Source organism: Gossypium raimondii, chromosome 2 (genome assembly GCF_025698545.1).
Source record: "Gossypium raimondii isolate GPD5lz chromosome 2, ASM2569854v1, whole genome shotgun sequence".
NCBI lineage: Eukaryota > Viridiplantae > Streptophyta > Magnoliopsida > Malvales > Malvaceae > Gossypium > Gossypium raimondii.
The window spans coordinates 140,236-154,215 of record NC_068566.1 but is presented as its reverse complement, the minus strand read 5'-3'; the positions used below and the strand labels follow the sequence as shown (position 1 = coordinate 154,215).

At 34.3% G+C, this 13,980-nt stretch overlaps 1 protein-coding gene and 1 long non-coding RNA gene across 2 annotated transcripts; both read right to left on the bottom strand.

Moving 5' to 3' along the window:
- Positions 1 to 658: 658 nt before the first annotated feature.
- Positions 659 to 3,410, bottom strand: LOC128034894 (uncharacterized). The gene is made up of 8 exons (XR_008191051.1): positions 3,268 to 3,410; positions 2,545 to 2,665; positions 2,384 to 2,463; positions 2,222 to 2,302; positions 1,612 to 1,681; positions 1,440 to 1,521; positions 1,082 to 1,130; positions 659 to 849 (listed from the first exon to the last, which is right to left on the bottom strand). It is a non-coding gene; the product is annotated as an uncharacterized LOC128034894 (long non-coding RNA).
- A 572-nt stretch (positions 3,411 to 3,982) lies between these two features.
- On the bottom strand, positions 3,983 to 12,197 carry LOC105787396 (uncharacterized). Its single transcript, XM_052624025.1, has 24 exons — positions 11,915 to 12,197; positions 10,769 to 10,899; positions 10,482 to 10,566; positions 10,276 to 10,329; positions 10,023 to 10,114; positions 9,829 to 9,932; positions 9,302 to 9,374; positions 8,715 to 9,090; positions 8,227 to 8,547; positions 7,908 to 8,111; positions 7,664 to 7,759; positions 7,514 to 7,577; positions 7,073 to 7,197; positions 6,713 to 6,959; positions 6,444 to 6,580; positions 6,215 to 6,339; positions 5,966 to 6,089; positions 5,826 to 5,872; positions 5,364 to 5,460; positions 5,091 to 5,277; positions 4,865 to 4,963; positions 4,662 to 4,783; positions 4,420 to 4,479; positions 3,983 to 4,300 (listed from the first exon to the last, which is right to left on the bottom strand). Exons 1-24 carry the CDS (start codon positions 11,966 to 11,968, stop codon positions 4,202 to 4,204), a joined length of 3,123 nt encoding a protein of 1,040 aa, XP_052479985.1. The 5' UTR covers positions 11,969 to 12,197; the 3' UTR covers positions 3,983 to 4,201.
- Between the last annotated feature and the right edge of the window lie 1,783 nt (positions 12,198 to 13,980).

Sequence of the window (13,980 nt, the reverse complement as noted above, 5' to 3'; positions counted from 1 at the left end):
CCAACCAATCTCTGCTTTCGCCACTTTAAATCAACGAAGGTATTTAATTTACCTTGGCCGCATGTCTGAGAAGTGGCATTGGTAGTTAGAATTGGGCCCCGCTTTTAAGTAACCTTTAACAACCTTCCTTCTTTTCTTTTTCATTCTTTTTCCTTTAGACCAAAAGAAAATAATAATAATAATAATAATAATAATCCTTAAAGGCTCAAACTAACAATAAACACTTGTGTCAGTCATACAGTCAATTTTGTCTTAACAAATGCATCCTCTCTATCAAGTAAATAAAAAGTATGCTATTGTAAATACCATATCCTACACAAAAATTCTTAGCTTCCCTACCATGTGTCCATATTTTGGAATTGCATGCCCCCTTGGGTCTTTTGCCTTGTTCTTCATCACTACAAGTACAAATAGATGATTACTAGATATCACAACAGCATCCTCCAATCACTTAAGCACAATGTTGGAAAAACAATCCATGATTGTTTGATGGATATGCTCCACTAAGTAGACAGAACAATTGCATTCACCCACCATCATTCTCACGGTTCTCCAAGGAGGAGGGGCAGGTTAATCTACTAAAATAACTGCCAAATTGGTATCCAAAGGAAAAAGAATAATCAAGCAAAGTAAAAAAAAAGAAAAAGAACACATCAAATTTTTCTCACTTTTGTCTCTTGACAAATAAAATGAATGAATTCTACAATACATGTTATTCCAAAGTTCCTGAACTGAAGAGGCAGCGCATACAAAACTATTTTGCTAGATAAGTCCTTGGTTCTTCTAGACCAGTCGACAAACAAACTTGCTAACCTTGGTACACAATATCAACCAGGATATGATTCCAACCTGCAATTTTGGAGGTTTAATCAGAAAACCAATCAAAACTCATCAAAATCTATCCTTCCATTATTGTATCCATTTATCCCATACAAGGAATGGGCAAATTTGACCCTGGAGATAGGCCCCATTATAAACAACCGCGATAAGAAAAACAAAACCCAGAGGGAGAATTCAATTCCTGATTCTATCACATGAGATCGAAATTAAAATTATTATTAGAGTTCAAGATATTTTTTACCAGGACATTGTTGTTTAAAGAATCCCGTGTCTTCCAGGATAGACCTTACCTGCAAAAAGGTTGTTTGTCATATTCAGTTAATACACAACTGGTTTTCTCAAATTTTGTGTTATCCTCCAATCCAATTGCTTCTTGTCAACTCTTGATGTTCTTATTTAATTTGATGCATTTCAGACCTCAAGGGAAAACTTTAATTTCTGGAGTACGTCACTAAGAAGCATGTCTACAGCCCTACCAAACTTGATAGGTATATGATGGAATGACCCATGCATGCTTAGACAAATTGTTATTAATCAGTGAGAGGAAAAAGAGGTAAAACATAACACAAGAATTTGCCACAATTATTGTAGTTCATTACCAATTGGTTGCACAAGTTGTTGAGATATGGAAGCAACAGTAGACCTCCAAAACCAGAAGATTAGCACAACATTAGTTATGACCTACACAAGCAGACAACAAAACTCTAAGGACACTAATTAAGCAAACAAGCATACACAATTTCTAGACAGTTCCATTAAATACAGAACCACCTTCAAGATGAACAAAACTTTCAGATACAAATATAGGACAGCTTCAACTCTTGGCTGCGATCTGCCTGATCTGGACATCCAAGTGTTTCTTCTGTCAGTACAGGTGATATAGAAACAACTTGAGGGGGGGGGGGGGGGCAAAATAACTAGAGTATAGCAAACAAGGTTTTGGTGTTTATAAAATGATGCTCTCTTTCTTGAAAGAGAAAATAACAAATATATGAACCATAAACAAACAAGAAACAATATCTAATAAAAGTTCAAGTAATTGAAAACAGTTACGCTCTGACCTTAATATATATATACACACACTGTACAGCAAATGAAACCGACCTCATTCAATACTCAGGATTAAATTTGTCCTTGCTTGTTAAACTTACCAATAAACAGAGAGTAGGTTTCCCCTAATACACCTAAAACAACCTGATAGTCCACAAAACTAGAACATAAGCTTTGTTCCATAGCCTAAATCCTAATCAAATCTCTGTATCAACAATGTATCCTTTGATTGGCACAAAACTTGGATGAAACCCAAAACACCACAAAAAGATTGTTCAAAGAATCAAATTCATATTAGCTAATACGAAGAGAAAATCAATAAGTCATTTACCAATGGCTATGCAAAACAATTTGCAAGTTCATTCAGCTGCCATCCTCTTTAAGTTTGGCTGATCGTGCAAATGTAGACGGCCTATGAATTTGAATAGATTTGTTCATCATGCAATTGTGACTGCTAAGCTGAATAAATAAAATTCAATGTTAAATCACTTACTGCGAAAAGGAAGCAGCATCTTTTAAAAGCTGCTTAATCTCTCCACAAAGTTGGATTTCATTGTCAGTCTTGGATGCTCCCTAACCATGTAAAATGAAAATTTAATCAACAATTTGAAAATCTGCAACATAATCTACAAATCTTCGAGGGGACTTAGGCACCTTCTTTAAATGTAGCCATTTGGTGGCAAATTGGAAGATGATGACAAGGAATAAAATGAGAGGAGCTGCCTGGAATCATCTTTCTTCTAGGATTTCTCCTTCTCCCATTATCCAAGTCTAGCTGCAAATATTTGTTCAGTTGCAGAACTAAGCATTTATTCTTCCTCTTTACAAAAGCATGTGATTTACTAACAATAAACTTTGTCAGCTTTGTTTCAAAAGGCAACTCAAGGTAGATGAATCTTACTTTAACTCCCTACATAAACTTAATTTTAAAAGATTTTTTTTCTTTTTTTACTTTCTGGCTTTCATGGATCTTTCATGTTCATGAGTTGTTACAAACCAATATTAAATCCCCAAATTTTTAGTTCCAAGGAGATTTTGAACACCTAAATAATAAAACCATACATCAGTTCCATCTAAGAAAAACCATGGGTATAGAATTAGGAACAGTCAAGAAAATGGAAATAAGCGATGGAAGACCATTTATACAGGAAAAGGGAATCAATGAACAATGGAAATTAATGAAACTAAAAACAACTCATGTGAAAATTTAGGCTTTTTTTCTTTTCAAGCTAAAATTGTGATATCATTTTCATTCAAAAAATCAATATCAATAGGTCTTCATTCTCATGCCCCATCAAAATCACCGGTAAGTCAACCAAAAAAGATGTCTGACGGTGAAAAAAGAAAATAAAAAAGAGCGCCGGAGAGGACACACACCTTAGAGATGGCGGGATTCAAAGTTGATAGGTTGGTATTCTTCTTTTTGAAAGTAAAGTTGATGGTTTGTTATGGCCTAATCCATCCAACATGGGTTTCTTTCTTTAAGTGGCTTCAGCCTACATCCTCCATTCGGATTCGGCTTAGGCAAGGCCAGGCCTGTCCCGATTATTGAGTTTTTATTTATTTATTTAATAATTTATTTTAATTTTTATGATGAAAAAATTATATTTAAAGTAAAAATAATTTAAATTTTCTTATAGAAAATTTATTTTTATATATAATATATTTATGAAAACTTATTTTATTAGCAATAATTATGAAAACAAAATTTATTTTATCAAAATAAATTAAAAAGCCAAAACTTGAAGAAAAACAATTCAACTTAATGATCTGGTTGAATAAATACCAAAAACTATCAAATCTAACCAAACTTCCTCTAAAATTTTTCTACTATTAATAAGGTTAATTATAAGATACACAAATTAAAAATGATTTTTTAATTTCTTAAAGGGTCCAATGGTAACTAATTTGATTATCTTAAAATAAGATAATAAATTTAAATGTTGTGAATTGAAAAATAACTCAAGAAAACTTTGGCACTAATTTAAAAGTCAAACTTAACTCGATTTCAAATTTAGTCGAAATTTAATGTAGCTACAAGATAGATGATGGCATTAAAAAATTAATTTCATGAAAAATTAAAAAATAATAATAAGGAAAGGAAAAGGTGCACAAATACATTCCTTTGAAGTCTTAAAGTGTATCCTATGAACAAAATGAATACCCTAAAAAAGAAAAGAAAAGAAAAGAAAAGATAATATTTCACTTCAGTCAAGTACTCTTGATTTTCACTGCTATACAAACATGGACATATATGTAAAAAATCAAACCTTTTTAATCCAAAACAATATTATATGCTATATAGGAGATATCATTTGTCTTCTTGTTCTTTAGTGCGCAGCAGTTCTCTTGCCATGGAAGAGAATGATTTAGCATTATCTTGCATCTCTGTAGTCTTCAAGCTGATTCCCTGCCCAACCCATGTTACAACATTTCATTACATTTTTCATCCATTTGATGTCATGAATAAAACACTAATATCAATCAATCATGCTCCTCAAAAACTTCATCATTACACAAAAACAGTACCTGCAACTTTCTCAAATTTTCCTGCAGCTTGCTTTCTGCCATTTTAGCTGCACTTGATTCCTGCACCCATGGATAAAAGGACAATCATGGTTATCTTGTTTTAACACAGGTACTACATCCAAGGTGACTTGAGGACTATGTTTTACAACGATAGCATCATCAAAACTCAAGCTAACCTATACACGTTGTGGAAACTAACGAATCAAACACATTCAGGATGTTTGCATTTAGCAAATACTTACACCTTGCAAAGAAAACCCATATTTTTTCTTGATTTGATCAACAGCACTGGACTTCTCATCTTTCTGCTGCTCTTCTTTGGTGATGGGTTTCTCATTTTTAACCTTCATCTGCTTCAGCTTACCTGAAAAATATGAAATAATTTATCGTCAAGCGAATACACTGATGGGGGTTTGTTGATTCACGAACATAAAATGACACTGACCTGCTGTAAAAGCCTGAAATTTAAGTTTATGCTTATTAAGAGTTGCTAGGATATTCTGTTCTTTGGGTTTCTCTCCAGGATCATCAAGATCAATATCATCTTCAAAGATGGGAAACCAAAAAGTGAAAAAAGAATTGATTAAGCTGATGCAAGAACTTGTCAATCACCATACGCATAGCCAACTCATACAGTATGCAATATATCATGATTCCTGCAACATGGTTACCTATGTTTAAGTCTATTTCATCCTCATCCACAGCCTGGTTATCTTTATTCTCAACCTCGCATGGAAAATTAGCAGTCGAAAAGATGGTAGAAAGCTCTTCAATACTTTCTTTAGTATCTTCTGTTTCCATTTCAGGTGCATGCTTTTTACTGCCAGTTATGTCTTTGAGGACAGAGCCAAAAAGTCCCTGACATGCCAAATAAGTAACAATTTGGGGACAATCTTCAGTTTCAGAAGGTTGTCAGAGACCAAGCAGTGCAATCTATAATCTACCTTTTTCTTTTCCTTCTGAACTGTGGCTCCAGAGGCAGGCACTTCCTGAGTAAGCATTAGATCTTTCCTATAGACACGGCTGATAAAGTCCAAATTCCTATGAAACAAATTAATACTGAATTAAGTCCTTGTCATAATGCTAATGCAGATACATAAGACAAGAAAAGGGGAAGCTTAAGAGTCTTTTTGAACCCCATTTTTAGTTTCATAAACATTTAGACGAATAGAAAGCATAACAGGAAGAAAATGATGATTTTTTTAATGGAAAATAATATGATAGCAGTGGCTCTATTTGCATGTTTAAATTTCCTATGAAAGCTATGGAATAAGAGTGTTCTCCTTCCAAGTTCCAAGTAGGGTGTAGGGATAGCCTTTTGTCAGTACATAGCAGAAAAAAATGGTTACAAAGATAATATAATCGCATAGACTACTTAAAGGAACATATACCACCTAAAAGTTTACCTCTGGAGCAGAACTGAGAGAATGAAGAATTCTTGATCACCATTCACCTATTAAAGGGAGTAAAAGAGTAAAACAAAACTATATCCTCAAAGTTAAAATTATATGAACATGAAGTAATAAAATTATTAGTTATGTTGTACCATTACAACATCTCCAGAATTTGAAGAGCACATTGAGCTATCAGATAATGAATTTGGTTTTGGTGCAGAATATCTGAAACCTCTGATTGAAGTTTCCTTGAACAAGGATAATTCTGGCAAGGATCTTATATTACACAGCACAATGTTGACATGCATGAGACCAAGTCCAGAAATAAATTTGCAAAAAATACATTATTTTATTTGGCATAAATCGAATCATAAAAACTCAGACTAATATATGACCATCACCTTATTTCAACTTTTCCACTAGTGAAAAGGAGCATAAGGCCAACATCAGAAGCAGTATAAAAGGTTGATGCCCAGCAGCAAGAAGTGGAATGAAACTTCTTCTTGTAGTGAACTTTTTTGACTCCCTGAGTCAAAGAGAAAGGTGTTAAGTATACCCCATTTTGTTTTGAAGGGCAGGGTGAGGCTGGGCAAAAATGACGAGTACGTATAAAAATAATGTGCTGATTACCTGAATGGTATGAGTCAAGGAATAGACATATGCAGCCTTCTCAGAGCATACGAGTATGAAAGATTGCTTTTGTATGCCTTCCTCAATAGGACTACCAGTCGATAAATTTGCTCCTCTAACTGCTATATCCTGCCAATCTGCAGAATGTAAATAAGAATTACTTTTTCACCAAGTTCTATGACGTTTGACAAAAAAAAAAAAAAAACAGAACTAAATGGATCATGCTATCTAGTACTTATTTTAGGAAGCAAACTGAAAGTAGCACATACCCAATATATGCATAAATAGTGCTCTTGAGGGTTTCTTGGGTTGAACCATGCTAGCACTCAGCATGTTCCCAGAATCACTATCGAAGGCCAAAACTGATGAATCCTTTGTTGCAACCACCAAAACATTCTTCTCAAAATTTTGCAGACTGCAGGTTTTAAACTGCATCGAGATGATGCCAGGACTGATATCACTTGCAATATGACTTTGAAATATGATATTGAGACCTTCAGTGTCAACAAGTGAAACCTGTTTATAAGAGTTAAAATTATTACACTAACACGCCACTGTTATTTCATCCAATATCAGCTGAACGTCCAAAAGTTTCAAAACAACTAAGAATCGAAAGAAAATAAGCTTACATCTCCATGGTCATTTCCAATGGCAACATGTCTTGTGTTCTGGCATATGGCTAAAGAGAGTACAGAACCATTAACCTTAATGACCTTTACACCCTGGATATGATTATTCCTTTTCTTTGTGCTTCCTGAACCAGAAAAGATTAAACAGAGGGAAAAAAAGAGATATATCATGGTGCTCACTTTTAGGAAATATTGATTGCAGAAAATAAGTTACCAATGGAGATCTAAAACTTGATAGAACATCTGAACGACATTTCTCATAGATGACTAAACTACTTCTCATTCATACTTATGTTTCAAGATCAAATTAAAAAAAAGGAAAAGATTAGTTTGTTGCACATATAGATGAAGAACAAAAGCAGGAAGATGACCAATGTATCCAAAAACAACAGCTAAACCCAACTTCAAAACCTTTCAGTCCAAAGGTATACTTAACTATACCTTGGAAAGATATGAAACTGTTTTCTGCTGTATATGGCTCTGGCTTAAACTTAAAGAAGCGGACCTGAAGTACTCATAATAGGAGAAAAAAATAGTTACATAACAGAAGAAATCATTTACTTCAATGAAACTATCCCCAGTTGATTTTACCGTTCCACTCTGGTCACCAGAAATGATAATCCTAGAGTTTCCATCAAAATATAGTGCGGTCACTGGTATACCACTTAAAGAAAAATCATCTTCACTCTGCATTAAGAAAAAAGGTAAAATAAAAACAAGCAAAAGCACCACCTAACCAATTGGCAATAATCTAGAAATCAATATTTTTAATTAAAACAATCCATCTGGAAGCTTGCAAGCTTAATGCAGCATGGAAACTAGAAATCAATATGACCTGTTGCTTTAATGACAGAATTGGTATAGGAAAGTGGCATGATATATCCCAAAAGTTGATGGCTCCATCACTGTGTCCAGTTATGTACAGATTTTTTATCTTCCCAAATCCACTAAATTGGTACGGGTTTGAATGACCTCCATCTTTTGACTTTGTCTCCAAGGGAACAAGTGATGGAATATCCTTGACAACTAGAATGTAATCCTGGAAGACCCGAGAAAATGCATATATAGCAGCAACCAAATTTAGACAAGTTGCTTTTAAAAGAGAGAAATGACAATTGCAGCAGAACAGAAAACGAATATTCCAATTAACTTACCTCATCCGAACTTAATGCATAAGGGTTGTCAGTGATGAGTTTTGCTATGGTGATGCTTGAATCTACAAATGGCATCTTTACCATTACCTCCTTTGGGAGGGAGGGTGGAGATCTTGATTGGCATTGCAGAAGATACTTCTCAATTGAGCAATCATCATACATATACATATTTCCTGATTTGCCAATCAGAAGGAGAAGATCTTGTTTAACTTTGCTTTGCTCAGTAGTACTTAAAGTGATCATCATGTCCAAACAAGGCTCAGACAAATGAAGCCCAAGTTTAATTGTGCGAGTTTCAGTATGCTCGTTCAATAAGACTACCTGCCTCATCATAACCTTACTAGTAAAAAATTACATCCAATAATAGAATTAAGGTTTTTCAAGTTAAAATGACTGGATAGCTTAACTGGGCTAAAAGTTCAAGCAAAATATTAAAAGAATAAGGTGTATTGCCATCCATAGATAACGATAATAAAACATCTAAGTACCTGCAGCAGGCTTGTGGAGGCTACATCAGAGGCACCCATGACATACAATCGAGTGGCTTTTGCATCAGCATAAGCCCATTTTAAAGATGCTATTGGTGTTTTTTCTGATTTAAATCCAAGAATGAGTTTACAAATGGGAGTATTTTGAATACCAATTTCAGATTGCTTTGAGGTAGGAACGCTCCATATGAGAACTTCTCCATTATCGTAACCAACAGCAACTTTACTACCAAAAGGGCACACCCAGCATGCAGAAGTCACATGTTTTGCTTCATTATGTACTGATTGGAACATACTTCCACCAGTAACCAAAATAGATTTGCATTCTCTAATTTCCCACAAAGTCATAAAGCCGTCTTTAAATATTATAAGAATTCTGTATAGAATTGAGCCACACGTGAGAAAATACTGACTGCTAACATAACACATTAAAGTTTGAACAAAAGGTAAAGAAATGAAGTATAGAAACACAAATGCGTTTAGAGGCGGGAAATCCTCACTATAGGAGTCAACGGTACTTGAAAATTGGCATCTCACAAGAACTTAAGTTATAAACGAAAATTAACAGAATCAGAAAGTACAAGTACCTTTTGCTTTCACCTGTTGGCTGAGGAAGTATGGAGATAACAGCCCTATCAGCTAAAACTTCCGTTGGATTTCCTAAACAAGATGGTTAATCAAGTTAAATTAAACCACTAATGTAAGACACGATACCACAAAGTAAACTTTCAGAATAGCTGCAAACAACGTTCAATAGCAACAGAACTAAGACATCAAAAAGTAAGTCCTGTAATTAGAGAGGGTCGATATTGATGATACAGAGCTTTCTTTTACAAATAAATAGTTAACTTCAAAGTTTGGCTTAGTAGGTAGCTAGGAAAGGACCCATTAGTAAATTCCAAGTGCATCAAGTAGCATGCTTTATTCCTTTCAAAGTGTTTTGTTATCAGGGACATCATAATGATGTCACTGTCATCCAAGCCTTGCAGAGAGTAAACAAGAACATCTCAAAGGTAACACTTGAACCTAGTCAAGTTTATTTGTTAAAAGATTATGCCGCCATTATGCTTAACAACACACTTCAAATCTTAAGCAGATATGTAGTACTCTTTACCATGAGAAGCTGAGAAAGGTATAGTGTATTTCATTTGCATAACATGGCAGACTTCTTGTTCAATCTTAAAAACCTTGATGTTGCCTTCAGAATCTCCAACATACCTGCAAAATCAGATATATTCAAACGCTGCATTTGCATATCTTAAAGTTGAAAAAACCTTCAGTAGAGCTAAGAACCTAAGATAGACTTACATGTAGGGACCAGCTTGCATAACTGTGAAAGAAGTAATTTCTTCTTTAAAGACATGTACATGAGACAAGAGCCTCCTTTCCAAGTCCCAAACCTACATTACAGTTTCCAAAGAAAAATGAATCCCCATAGGGGAAAGAAAACATATTTATAGGAAAAATATAGAGCAAGCAAACGTAATCAATACTGATTCTGATGACAGTAACTGTAGACTACTGTCATAACTAAGCTGACTAGACTCAGCAAGTAACTTGCCTCGATATGGTTCTTGAGATTTACATTTAGTAGGATGCCTTGATTCTGGACGAACTGAAAAGAAAGTATGATTCATATTAGTAACTCCGGATAACTTGATTTAAAATAAAAATAGGTTTTACAAGGCAAAACGAAATACTGATATAGTATTATTAAGGATAATTAGATGTGTATCAGAAGAACCACAATTGAATGTCACAAAATACCTCCAAAAACTTGCTTGGAACTGTGTCATCAGATTCAAGTAGAGCTTGAGAGTTATCTTTCCCAAAGAGTTTAATTCTGCCATCCCTGAAAATGAAAATTTGTTTAAAATAAAATAAACTTGTTATTTCCATACAATCAGATTTCAGATACATCAGCATTGCTCAATGAGAAAGGATATCCAAGCATTATCCTTTTGATGAAGTGAAAAGTGACTTCATGAAAATGTGTAATACTTATGAAGCAAGCAATTCTTTGGTGCCATTCAAGAGAGGGAAAAGAAGCTCACGTAGTAGATATTGCAAGTATCTTTTGAATGGAATCATAAGCAAACATGCAACAACCCAATGGGATCCCGTAATGAAATACCAAATGTGGGTCCACATCACTAGCTTTCAAACCATCAGAATTCACTCCAGGCTGCAATAGAAACAGTCATAGAGTCATAAGCTAGTCACACTTGCTAACTGTTAAACGAACAGATAATTCAGTAGTTCTGCAACGACATGAAGTTATAAGACAGTCATCTTGACCCAAGCTTTATCAGCCACTAATCTCATCCAATTTTATTGTAAATAAATAAATAAAGTTGCTTTTGAGTGGGTCCCTAGCAGACAAAACAAAGTAAATTGAGATTAAAATGAATGGGATGGAGGTCCCATCAGATCTTACTTGCAATAAAGACAGCACCGCCCATCACATGGACAGGTTTGACTGCTTATTTCTTTAATTGTCACCCACCAAATCAAAGATAAGTATCCTAAGTTTTGTTAATTACCAGGTTACTCTAAGTATCCATTCGGATAGAAATGAGAGAAGCCTACATCCAAAGCCCCAGCAGCTAAAGACATGGCACCAAACGTTTTAGGACAAGCTTTCTTTTGTTGTATACTTATATTATTACGAGCAATTTTTGTAATGGTCGTTAAATGTGGATTTGGCATGGGGATCTAACATTTAGCAAGGAATCTTCATCAAAGCTCTTAACATGGGATTGGGGAGGATGGACTAAAAAAGGGGGGGGGGGGACCCGAAGTCTTAACTTTCTCAAATTTCTACTATGACTAAAAATATACTAAAAACAGCAATGCATCTAGTTCTTGTAACTATAGCTGATTTGCAATTAGTTTAAACTATAAAAAGAACACTCAGAATCGAAATCTCAGTAGCTTAAACTATAGTTTTTATTTCAGAAAAAAGAAAGAAAAATGGATAATCGAAAACTATGGAATCTAAAAAGAAAACTGAAAACACATACTATCAGAAAAGAAGAGGGCAGCACAATGTCGAAAAAATAAATTATTGAGTGATAAGTACGATTAAGAAAAAGGCCGAGGATGAAGAGAAGAGAAGCAAAGAAATCCTAGTGATTTTCTTTCTTTCCATCTGGGTGCGTGAAGAAAGAAAGAGAGGAGAGATTGAGGGAAGCTATTACCTTCTTGGAAATAGAAGCCTTCTCCACTAGCAGCTTCTTCACATTAACAAACATGGATTCTCCTGCTTGCTTCTTCCTAATCCAACAACAGCGTTTGAATCCCAAGGCCAATTGCAGAAGTAAAGTGTATGTAACTCCAAATTCTGCTTTGAGATAACCGACTTTTAAAAGCTTCCTAGAAAGGTGATTGATGAGGTCAGGTGAGGGGAGGGACGGTTGATTACAGTTTCTTCAAAGCGGACAAATCAAGACGAGTTTTGTTTCTTTTTTATTATTAACGTTAGCCAGGTGGAGGAGGTTGATTAGCTTCTCTCAATTTTTGTTTTTGGACAGTAAATTAATGGCGGGGGATGGTCGTCTTGTCTTTGGCTTCCTACTACACGTGGTGCAATCACTATGGGGTTGTTAATACGAGACTGCCCATACCCAAACCAAAACTACGTCTGCTATTTAAATAAATAAGTTTGCAATATCCAAAAGAGAAGAATGCATGTCATTTTGGTTAAGTGGAGCAAATAAAGATAATTTCTTAACACAAAAATAACTGTCTATCTATTCTATTACTCTTTAATTATTTATATGCATAAATTAGGAAAGTATTATGGTAACCGATCATAACGTTTATTCTCTTAATTATTTTACCTAAAAACTCCTTTCCAAATTTGTCAATGGGATGGGCTCTTGATTTGATTAACAGCTAAAGCCCATTGTAGCCTCGTAGATTCTGATTGTTGGGTCCTGAATGCCCATGCCCTAGTGAGGTGGCCTGCACTGCAGATGGAACTCCACCGAACCTTCACCTTTGTAAACTATGGCCCAATAGTTTATGAACCGTTTAATTTAATATTTAGTACTTAAACTTGATAAATTTTTTTAATTTAATATTTAATTTTTTTTTTCAATTTGATACCTGAATTTGACAAATTGTTTTGCCACATGCAGTCATACATTAGTTATCTTTTGTGTTCTCGTAAAAAAAACTAACATTATTAGTGTTCTCAAGGTAATTGGTATTGCATTTGATAAGCTTACATACCAAATTAGATAAAAAAAATTTAGATATCAAATTAAAAGAAAAATTAAACAAAAAATTAAATAAAAAATTAAGCATCAAAATAGAAAAATGTGTCACTAAATGGAGAGAAATTATATATGTTTAATTAAACATAAAATGTTGGATGATCAAGATGCAGTGGCCCACAGCAGCTGAAGTAAAATGAGTACTAGTACATTCCCATTTCCCAATCCCGCCCCCAAGAGATGAGAATAATAATAAACGAAAAACACGTGTCTTGGCCCAACCAGACCTAATTAAGCTTTTGGTTTCATACTGATGCATGGAATGATTACATAAGTAGATAACTCTATGTCATCATCTTCTTTGAGTTGTAAGGCTTCTGCCTTTTTCACACATTCCTTGCTTCTTCTTCTTCTTTTTAAATTTTGAAAAAAGGTTGATTCATTATGAAACGGAATGTGGTGACTGACAACTTTCTTTATTTATGTAATTAACCAAGATGAATGGTCATGAGGAATAAAAGGGTAGCCGAAAGGCATTGCTATCATCTCTTTACATATTCATGTGATGTGAGTACTATAATATACTCAAACCAACTCTTCTTCTACCTTTCAATTTCTAGTTAGGATAATGGGTCAAGACGTGTGGAAGCTTTCAACTAATTTTTTAATAAAAGAACCAATTTATTCTTACAATAATTGATTTATCATAAAAAATTAGAGGGAAAAAGATAGATTTGTATGGTGTATGATGTGAACATTACCCTTCAACTGTCTACAAAATTAGAAAGTTGATTATATATCCAAAATAAAATTTAAAGGGAATACTGAAAGGTTTAGTTGGGTGGCAGGTTGTACGTACTAATTTGGTGAGGTCAGCAAGCATTGTGTGGTGTTTATGAGCTGTTAGGGAGATGAGATTCTCCATTTAGTTCACAACTATTGATATTTGTACGTCAATCATTAAATATATACCAGATTAGATCTCATCTCTTTTATTTATTACAGGGAATTATAAGTATCCTTAAAAGATGAAAACTTGATAGTTA